This window comes from Aplidium turbinatum, chromosome 11 (genome assembly GCF_918807975.1).
Source record: "Aplidium turbinatum chromosome 11, kaAplTurb1.1, whole genome shotgun sequence".
Lineage (NCBI taxonomy): Eukaryota > Metazoa > Chordata > Ascidiacea > Aplousobranchia > Polyclinidae > Aplidium > Aplidium turbinatum.
In genome coordinates, this window is record NC_137482.1 from 9,027,524 (window position 1) to 9,038,617 (window position 11,094).

Consider the following 11,094-nt stretch of genomic DNA (forward strand, 5'->3'; position numbering starts at 1 on the left):
TCCAGATATACTGTTTCCGGGATCCAGGGCATCTCCGCAACCCCATATAAAATACAGCACTGCCCAACACTGGATCATAAAAGGGAAGCAACGCCGCTGCGCCAAACCAGGATGTTCTGGAACATCCCTTTATTTTTGTGAAACCTGCAATGTTGGCCTACATCCTCAGTGTTTTAAGGAGTACCACATGAAATAGATGATGTCAGAATTGGGCTCTTTCAGCTGAACGCAAGCCGGGTGAACATTGAACATGTGAGACGAAATGGTTTCAAACCAATATAAAGTACACTTTTACGATAAATCAATATCGCCAGACGTTGAATCAACCAAGAACATTCCTATCTTTTGATACTTTGACATTTATTTGATTCGTTAACATGTAGTGATTTCTTGACTTTTTTGTCCTTTTCCATTATTGCTTTGGTTGAATACGTATTAGACTAAACACTGACCGAGAAAACTTTTTCGTATTTATTTTATATGCCCCCTCCTGCTCCTAACGTCAGTTTAAACTGACAGGCCAAAAATTGTTGATAATTGTCCCCACCAAATTTTTTTTTCAAAAATATTGTTCAATTTGGTTAAGATACCTTAAAAATAATATACATACAAAAAATTGCAAAACAATTTTGATTCAGGAGGATATGGGTTAAGCTTACTTTTTCTCATTTACTACTGCTTCCCCAAGGCAACAAAAAGCTTTTATATTACAAGGAGACAGCAAAAGTAAAAAAAAAAACTCAGAAAATGTCAGTCAAACACTAGCAGTAGCTGTAATCAAAATCTGGCAAATCAGGCGCTACAAGCTATAATATCATGGGCTGTTTTTTTTTATATTTTTTTGTAGCATTTTCTTTTAGGCTATTTCTCTTTTATCTTAAATTTTTCTGAAGGTTTTGCGACCGTGCCAAATCCTTCAACTTACTTCGATCACAAGCACGTTTTAACGTTCGCGTTTCGTCGCTTCCACCTTTTTCTCGACCTTTGCTATGTTGACGTGTATTGCTGTGATGGTCAGAAATAAAAACAACTGAACGGAACTGAATCTTGGATTTTTTAATAGTGCAAATTTTACTCTAATATTTAAGAGATACCTTGCCTAAATGTGCACGTGTCTATTTAAATAAGATTGATTTATGAATAATCCGATTTCGACCAAACAGTTCGCCTAAACTAACGAATATTTCATTTCTTCTTTATTCAAACACAAATTAAATGTCATGACTGGGGACAGGTTTGTTGTCCAAATCAATGTAGATATGAGGTATCTGTTTGTAGGATATATTACATGTTTGGCCAGCTTTTTCCTAAAAGTTTGAATTTGGTTTTTAGTTCTTTGCGGAGTTTCAGATTACCAAGATCGAAATTAAATCTTGAAAAAGCGATGAAAAGGAAGATGGTTTTACAAAAACACGTGTTCTATTAAGTCCCAGACGCACCCTGTGCGAAAGTATGTGTTCGAACTGAAAACGCTGCCAATACCGCAATACCCATCCCTTAACCTTTTAAAGGACTTTACTTTTAAAACATGAATGTGATTGATATAACCTACTCATAAGCGGTTTAACCTACGCCCTTGTTTATTAGCTCAAAGAATAAACACATTTTTGCAATCAATATTTTAGCGGTAAACTTTTTCCATCAGTGAACCCGTTACGTTTTCGCTTTATTGGAGCGGCAAAAATAGATTTGACCTCTATGTTTCCAGCAGACTTCTTTGCATAACTAGCCTACAACGCACAGACAAGCATTGAATCAGTAATATTGATCGTGCACTGTTTACTCATTAGGCTACGTGGCTTTCCTTTTCATCCCTCGGCGTTCGGTTGAGTTAGCTTTGCAAATATTATGCTGCTGAAAGACAGGGAGATACTGCAATTATATCGATAACCATCAACATAATAATCTGATGAAAACGTCATTTCATATGCTTTTAAAGCCGTCTTACACAGATCTCACCAGCAGTCGGCAATAATAATAAAACTAATGCACAGTGCTTTATAACACATCCATGGTTGCTATGTACCGTAGTTCTGCAGTTGTGAGTTTCCAGGAACCCGTACCCTGCTGCTTGCTGCATTGGTAACAGTCTATCAGTAGAGTGATGTATTTAGAAGTTATAAGCTATTGTATTTCTTTAAACAGGTAATGTGAAAACTTTATGTTTGTTTTAAAAGCAACCTGATTTAAATCAAGTACATAATAGGTTTTCAATAAGTTTATTATACAGTATGTTTATGATAAGCAGTGCTGTATTCGAGGGTATACGGCGGTATACGCAGTATAGCCTACTCTCTGCTTTTTCGACCAACTATAGTATACCCTCTGGATTTCCAAAAATAAGCAATTTTGTACCTCTCGTCCAATTTTGATGTTGATAATTCATGTTATGGTAGAATAAAGATTAGTATTTTGAAAATTGTGTATTATATATCATTTTCGCAAATTTGACAGTATACCCTGTGCTTTTTTTACGAATACAGCACTGATAGTAATTAAGCCTACACAAATTGTAAGGCTTGAGTCTGTAGGCCAGTGATTGCCAAACTTTGCCTCGCGACGCCCCGATGAGTCGTTTAAATTTTCAGAAGGTATCGCCCGAACATTCGGTTGTCTAACTACAAAAAGTCATACGAAAGAGATAATTATTTTTATGAAGGCTGTGCATGTTTAACTTTATTTTTTAAAGACGGCAGATTGTTGACCAATGCGTTAGAAATGCAAATTAAAGGTTGCAAACGTTCTCCCATATAGCGTCCAATGTTGCATACTCTGTATATGCAACAAAAAGTTTTGGGAAGTGCATGACGTTGTGGGTGCAGATTGAATAGTTGTGAAGAAAATGAAGCAAAAAAATACTTTCCCCTGACTCTAAGAGTCCAATGTTGCAAATTTTACAGCTAAATCTTCTATGGTGGCCGTACCACACTTTTTGAAAAAATATCCCAAAAATTTGAGTTTTTTTCTTTGGCGCTACGAGGGTACTTTTGGATAATACTAACAGAAAAACATTACATTAGCATATCAAATTATTAATTTATTTTTTGTGTTTTGTTTTTAGAGACGAGGATGTCTGCAAGCCTTTAAACTGGGCCATGGTAGATTAGTTCACAAAAAAGATTTAATTCGCAGTCTAAATTGTAGACAATAACAATGTTAAAGGCCGTGGACAACAACATGAAAGAAAACACTCAAACCCAAATAACTATAGAAAGCACTTCCTTACACAAAAGCTACACGAACTTCATTGATTTCAAACAAGGGAGTTCGATTTCGTCAATTTTTTATGGACTGCTGGTAATCAATCTTGCCGTAGTGTTTACTGCCTCACACTACATAGATTCAGCGGTAAGGAAATAGGCTATATATTTTTTACTTAGGCCTAATATCCGTTTTGTCACATTTGTCATTGCATTAGATAATAGCGTCCACGTTATTAAGTTGATATCCCTGAAAAGTTTTTGATCTGGCTCTAAAATTCACAACAACCCATAGAAAAAGTTACACATGGACATACACCCATTTTATTTTTAATCATTACTGAGTAAACAGAATCGTTGCAGAAAAAGTAATTTTTAAAATCTCTTCAACCATAACTTGCGGTACATTTTTGTTTTTGAAACAATTTTTTAAGTTTGAGTACGGTAGTCTAAAACAGCCTAGACTTAAAAACTTTAAATGACAAAAATATGTTATGAGTTGTTGATATTATACATTGATATATGGCAGGGGCCGCTCGAACTTTCAGACTATTACATAAACGTCCTGTACGGCATTTCCATCTTGTGGTGGATATGTTTTGGAATTTCCATTCGCTGGGGGTGCAATCGAGTGGACGCAAGAGACCCCGTCAAAAGTCACCATGCTTCTAATCGCTGGTTGAAAGGTAAATCTATGCTAAACTAATTTGTGTTATCCAGCTGCTTCGTGTTTTTGATTTAAATACTTTATTTTTGATGTTTTATTTAATCCCTCTCACATAATTATTTAATGCTTTTGCTGTTACAAGTTTAATCAATTTTTAAAATGGTTTAACTCAAATAATAATGGTTCTTATACTTGCAGGTGTTGTCGCAATGTTTGCCTTTGCAATAACACTTAAGGACGCTCTTGAGTTGATTGCGCTGACAGAAATTACCAACCCACTGTGCACCCACAAAACCCTTTATATTCTCATGCCAATTCTTCATACCCCATATATATTCGGTCAAGTTATTTTTCTCTTTTTCTACTCGAAGCACTACTTGCAGAAATGCCAACACTTTGTCAGGTAAATAGTTATTAAAAGCCTGTAACAAATTTTCAGTAAAGTGAAACCTTGCTACTTAGTCCTTGCTATCTACAGGGTAACTTCTGACTACTGTACTTACTTATTTTTAGACACAGTCATTCTTAATTAGGCCTATTATTATTATTGTTAGGCCTATTACTGTTTTTGTTCGAGTGTTAAATTAAATGTACGAAATTTCACATATTATGTTAAATTCTAACACTGAGTCCGACTTAAAATTGCATCAAAAATCTGAACAGACAAGCAATTATTATTATTATTATTAGTGGCAATTGTTATTTATTATTTGCAACAATGCTCTTTTTAATACTATGGACAAACAAGTAGTCCTAGTCTGCTTGTATTCCAAAAGTTTATATAGGCCTACGACAGTTTGATCGATTTTTAGAAAGAATGTAGTTTGTAATGCCAGCTCGAGTGATGTTTTTTTGTTTTAAGGTTCGGCATTATGCATATCATGGCAACAAATTTTTCTGTTTGGATTGCTACTGTGGCTAACGAAGCCATTGAGGCTTTCGCTTTCGATGAGTTGGTTGCATCTAAATTGACGTCAACACCTCTGAACGTGACTCAAAGAGAAAAACTTAAGCCCACTCACCCTTCTCACGATAAGATTAAAGCCAAACTTTCAGGTAGCCTAAAATGAATTCTGACAGTTTCCATTTCTGTTGCTTTTAGTTTTATTCAGCATGTTAGAAGGAATTTTGTTACCATACATCTACGTTATGTTTAGGAAATAAATGACATTTGCTATAAATACGTTACAAGTTATTTAATCCAACTTCTGCTTGCTTCAGTTAAGCTTAAATCTGGTCTAAAGTGCTTTCATTATTCGTTTCCCAAAATTGAACCAAATGGTAACACACATTTTTTACGTACGGTATCTTTTTTTCAGGAGGTTTGTTTCATGGACATTGTGCCTGCACAACCACATATTGCACAAGAGTGATCGCTGCGGACAAATTTCTTTATCCTTTTCTTATCGAATTTTGTTTGATAGCAACTTGTCTTTTGTATGTCAGCTGGCAAAATGTTGGTCAGAGTACAAAAGAAAACATTCACATTATCAAGCCTAGCCACAAGTTTTACAAAACTTACAAAGGTTTGTATTTAATCATACACAGATCTAGAAGTCGAGGCTTCCCTCGAGAAGAGAAGTCGAGGCTTCCCAAGCCCCTGTCAACCTTCAATCAAATTTTGATAAATGCTTTCAGGAACGCAAGGATAGATAAAATGCTTTCCTTGCAAATTAAAAATGCTCTTTTGCACGGACTAAAAAAATAAAAAAATGGGAATCCGAAACTAATTTTACTTAGTTGAGATTGTTGAAAATTCTGCAATGAAGGCCTTTACAGACGTTATCTTAGTTCTTTCGCAGTGCTGTGTATAAATGACTAGAGAAAAAGTGCCTCATCAGCAAGGACTATTGCCTCTCAAAGTCTACAATTAGTATTGCCATTGTTTAGGTCCTACAGCCGGAGCTCTGGTATTGGCTGCAACAGTGACGGTAATAATTGTCTTGGGATCTTGGGATTTTGATGCTCAAGTTGAGCACAAGTCTTTCTCAACAGAATATATCTATCTCTACATATATGAAGGCTTTTTGGTAAGTGAGATTTAACAACAACAAACATTATTATTTAATATTATTTATTGGCATCAGACAAGCATGTCCATATTCGAATTAACAAACCAAAAAAATATTTAAAAAAAACACACAAACAAATGGCATACAGTTTAACGCAAACAGCAGCGGCGCAAAAGTAGCTTATTATAATAAAATAGTAGCCTATTAGCTCTACTGTGTAAAATTGTAAAACATGACGTCTTTAAAATTCTTATCATCAGCAATACACCGAAACTTTACTAATGGAGTGGTAATAATAAATGTTTGCTTCAGATTATATTTTCAATACTTTATTAATCAAATGATTTAATAAATATTTACTTCAGATCACTTGTGAAATATTCAATCTCTTGGCTTGTCTTCTTGGCTTCTACCTTTACAAAGTATCGAAGAAACAAACGCGAGAGTCGGCAGGGATCAATCTGGACATTGTGTTATTGTTTGTCTGTTTGATCGGTCCATTGCTGATTGGGTTGTTTTCAATTTTGTCTCTTTGTGTTGGTGATCCTGAATCTAAACACCGATTCTGGTGGATTTCTCTTGCATACCCCATTGTTGACATAATTGCAATAACCATTCAGGTAAATCAACTAGTTATCTTAAGCTAGGTTAAGTCATGGCTAAGTTGTGGCGTATACAACTACAGTAAGCCATGTTTAAAAAAAAGAAAGCGATGCCTACGTTAAAGGTGCAAATTTCTAAAACTCAGGGCACTATTTAAATCGCAATGCTTACCTGTGTATAGTTTTGAAACTTGTAAATAAAATAAGCTTACTGCTTTTTGTATGATGCAAATATCACAACTTCATTTTGTGTTTTTTTTCACTCACTTGATATGATGCCAAATAAGGTATATGTCGCCAGCTTACATAACCCAACATAAAAGTTCTCACAAACTCTCTTCCAATAACATTATATAACTTTTAAACGTCCTCTTTTCTGTTACTGAAATTCTCTCAAAAAAGGAGCCGATTGATAGGCTACATTCCTTGTCGTTCTACAAAATGACCTGCTTAATAATTATTATTTCAGTAGTGTTACACAAGTTGGTAGGCTATTCTGATCTAAATAGTCTTTTACCTGAGGTCATAAAAAATATCGGAATTTAGTATAAAAAACTTAAAACCACAAGTAAAAGGTATTGTCTAAAGAGGATATTGTAATGTCCTTGTTGGGACGCATTTTTTCAAACTTTTACCGACACGTTTAAGTCTAAAACTCGGATAACAAATGCCAAGCCAGTGGGCTTACGAGCTTATCATATGCTGTAAGTAACTAAATACTAATGAACGTAGAAGTTATCTACGAAAATTTTAAGGATAGAAATAACCTTCTGAATATTTCCTAAAATATTATGTGTCAGTCACTCAAATTTTCTATTCAGATAACGTTTATTACATATGGAATGCAACATGTGCCGACGACTTCTATCGCTTTACGGTGAGTTGCCGCAACTTGCACTTAGTGAGGTTGTCTTGCTGATTGAACCGTACCCCAGTTAGATTTCAAGTATTGTGTTACCAGTACTGCAAATGGATTCAGTTTATTTTGATCTTGATTAGGCTTTTTTTGAGATGAATAATATTAAAACCATATTTAGTGTTGTTTTATTTAAATACACAAAAATCAAGAAAAGAATGCAACGTTTTTGGCCTTACAATGAGCCCTGATCAAGAAAATAATTTAATCATAGCTGAACAATAAGCGATAGAATTGAAATTTTACTGCACTAAAACTGCGAGCGACGCTTTTGAACCAAACAGCCCAGCTCAACATGAAACAAAAGAACAACAAGTTGAAGTTAAAATCAACTCGGTCAGAAACAGATCACATGAGGTGTGACACATACGGTAAGCAAAATCGACCACAAGAACTGATAGAAAAGGCACTGCAATAAGAACGATGTACATGATGCATCACATTTATTTAGAAGATTAAAGTTCTTTTACAAGTTTCTTCGATGAATTTCAACCCACTTCTCCCCATATTGCAAACTCGTTTTGTTTGCTTTCATGCACAAAACGTTGTTTGTCTAATTGTCTACCTTAATTGTTTACTCGTTTATCGTCTGCAGGCGGTATATCAATGTAAAAATAATCAATTTTGTTCACTGGCACGACAATGACATTTTCAGGTTAGCAAGCGATTCTGAGATTGAAGAAACCAACACTGATGACGAAGATCCGCTGCGCGAATCAGTGAGAAGCTTGTACAATTATTTTTAATTTAATGAAGCATATTTCACTACGATTTGCCTTGTTAAGAGTTCGTGTTAGCTTGCCTTTTCGTCACATGCATATGTACTTGCTGTAACAAAAAATAACTTTCACTCTTTCATACAAAATTACTATTCGACTACACTGTATTTCATCTAACATCGGTTGAAACCTCTTGGGTTCCATACATAGCTACCACAAATCTTCTTTATTTAAGGTGGGATGTCGCGAGTTCGGAGAATTTGATAACTCATCAAACCTCGAAGTGTCGTCCCAGAAAAACCAAAATGAACGTTGCAGAGACGCAGCAAGTCATAAGGCGCCAGGCAAAATTACTATTTCGACCATAAGCATCACGTCTTCACGGACATCAACTCTAAAATGTTCCGAAAGAAGAAAAAGCCAAGAAGACAAGGAGAGAACGATATCGAAAATTACGCTTGCTGCGCCTGATCGAATAAGAACCGCTCTTCGTGACGTCATTATGTTTCTCGTCATATCGAACGCGAGCATGTGGCTGCTTCTCTCGCTTGACAACACCGTATTTTCGAGGTTATCTTATCAGTATAACTACTTTGGTCACAGCTTATGGACGACGTTGACGGCTGTGACCACTCCCTTGTCCATCTTTTTTCGAATGCACTCAGCTGCTTGCTTGTTTGAAATGTGGTCATATGCTTGAAAATATTCAGCAGATGCAGTGTGGGAACGATTCTGTTGTAACATAGCGTTCAATATTTTTTACTTTATTTTTCGATTTGAACACTTTAGTGACAAAAAAAATTAAGCAATTCAATAATTTGTCTAATTACGTTGAGATAAGAAATAGGTTATGATTTAACTTGCAGTAGGCCTACACTGTAGCTAGGCTTGCAACCACTTGTCCACAAAATCAAGCAATTTCTTCGTGTGATCTGGAATTTTAGCTTCCCTAACCCAGACTTAATCCAATGTTATCTGTTATACTGGATTACAAGTAGAAAATATTATTTTTATGCTTTATTGCCACTTAACTATTGATCTCAATGGTAAGTAGGATCGGTGTCGTGAATTTTATTTCTCAGTATTACCTTCAAACCCACTTTAAGCTGTCTTCTTTTTATCGTGATACTTTTTTGTTTTCACAATTAAAAAATCAATTGTGCTGTAATGTTCGACCAAACGTGGCCAGAATTAGTATGGCACTGACAAGCCCCACTAATCTAAAATGCTGATCCAAGTCATTATTTGTGGCACAGTCATCTTCAGTTCTGCGTGCTCTAATCTATACATTATTTAGCGATGAACTTATGCTATTTTTTCTTGCAAATTTTATCTGTGAAAAGACGTAACGATTCAGGCTCGAACTCTAGATACTTCATCGGCCATGTTGGAACACAAAGCTGATTGATACCAATCATAAGTTTGACCGCGCTTTAGGCAATCACTAACAACCCGAATGATCAGTATCTTTCTTTTGAACTCTGGGCAATCTTCATTTCAAAACTATTCAATAATTTCTGTAAAATATTGGCGATTACTTGCAATTTCTGAATAATTGAGCTTTATGTAAAAAACTCTCAGGATTGTTATTTTCACGATAAGTTTACAAATTGCAGATAGTGGCATTGTATCATTGTTTGCACCAAGCACGATAGCGCATTGTAACATTGTTTGCACGAAGCACGATAGCGCAGTCCACGCACTCTCTGTGACGCTAAATCAGAGTCGTAGGCAGAAGATAAACCTTTTTAGAACTTGAATCATAAATTATCTTCCAAGAAAGTAACAATTCTAGTTATCAAAATTTTGCCTCAGGTAAAGCAAAGTTTTTGAAAAATTTTTTGTTTGCCGTCGTGAGACAAACATGACACATATTACCAATGATGACTAAATTGAGTTAGTTGACAAGTTTCGTCAAAACGAAACCTATTTAAATTGGTTAAGGTTGATGTCTTGCCAAGCTGTAAAATGATATGTACTTTTGTTTGTGAGGGCTGAATCACATTACTGCAAGATCTAAATTCAGCTACACACCTTGAGTTATGGAAAATTTAAGATAACTTTTGTAGTAATCAACTGAATTTGAAGTGAAATCAATTTCAATAAATTTTGCACTCGGGATTTCGTTTTACAGCCTTTCTAAAACTTTCCAATTAAACAAACTTTTTTTCTACGAAGCAAAATCACCGTTTGCTCTAAACTATGTGCAATGGTGTTCGAAATGAGTTTTATGTGAGCAAAGAATTTCCTCATCGAGAAATTCAGTTCTAAATATAAACAAAGAAACAAAGCCATACAATATTGTACCAAACACAAAATTAAGTTTTGAAATTCCCAAGAAGTCATTAAAACCCAATAATACTACAAAACTTTGTAGGCTACAGCTTTGAAATATTAATGCAAATCTACACACTTTAAATCTTACAGCGCTTTCTAGACTCTTATACTTCTCGTACGTTTCGTTTTAGTTTCGAGCTCAAAACCAAATCTCTGTAATTTCAAACGGAAGCCACACAAAAGAAGTTTTGGGTCGAAACAAGATTTTCTTTTATTTCGAAATATTTTTCTTTCAAACAAATCCACTTAGTTAGGGTTAGGCTATACCCCAGACAACAAAATCCATCATTTTTGCATTGATTCAACTATCGCTAGCCTCCCCGACCCAGCTGGGCGAACCTGCCTCAACGTCTGGCCAGTGCACATCCGTGCTCGCCGAATCAAAGCTTACTCTTCTCCAGTGAGTATGTATTACATTCCTACCTATATGTTTTGTTTCTATTGATTAATCGAGCCTCTGCTCCACATTTTTATTGAATTTCGTCTGCCACGAGAGCCAAATTATCCTTAAATAGTTGACTCTCTTCCTCGTGGCAGACCCCAATTTTATCCGCTCTGCCTACTGGCAGACCGGGTATAAGAGTCAAGTACCTGCGTGAAGGAGACGTAGGTCGCGTGAAGGAGACGTGGGCACCGCCCGG

The 11,094-nt window shown here is 35.6% G+C and overlaps 1 protein-coding gene across 1 annotated transcript; it reads left to right on the forward strand.

Annotated features, from left to right (window-relative positions):
• The first annotated feature begins 3,153 nt into the window (after nucleotides 1-3,153).
• Nucleotides 3,154-9,645, forward strand: LOC145780171 (proton channel OTOP1-like). Its single transcript, XM_082591879.1, has 10 exons — nucleotides 3,154-3,348; nucleotides 3,730-3,886; nucleotides 4,066-4,270; nucleotides 4,730-4,923; nucleotides 5,187-5,393; nucleotides 5,758-5,897; nucleotides 6,245-6,499; nucleotides 7,303-7,358; nucleotides 8,053-8,116; nucleotides 8,352-9,645. Exons 1-10 carry the CDS (start codon nucleotides 3,154-3,156, stop codon nucleotides 8,814-8,816), a joined length of 1,938 nt encoding a protein of 645 aa, XP_082448005.1. The 3' UTR covers nucleotides 8,817-9,645.
• Nucleotides 9,646-11,094: the final 1,449 nt, after the last annotated feature.

Bases quoted from the DNA above. Each gene is read 5' to 3' on its own strand.
- LOC145780171 (XM_082591879.1), top strand. From the start codon at position 3,154: ATGTTAAAGGCCGTGGACAACAACATGAAAGAAAACACTCAAACCCAA. The intron at 4,271-4,729 runs GTAAATAGTTAT...TTTTGTTTTAAG, and splicing joins AAATGCCAACACTTTGTCAG to GTTCGGCATTATGCATATCA. The intron at 5,898-6,244 runs GTAAGTGAGATT...TATTTACTTCAG, and splicing joins ACATATATGAAGGCTTTTTG to ATCACTTGTGAAATATTCAA.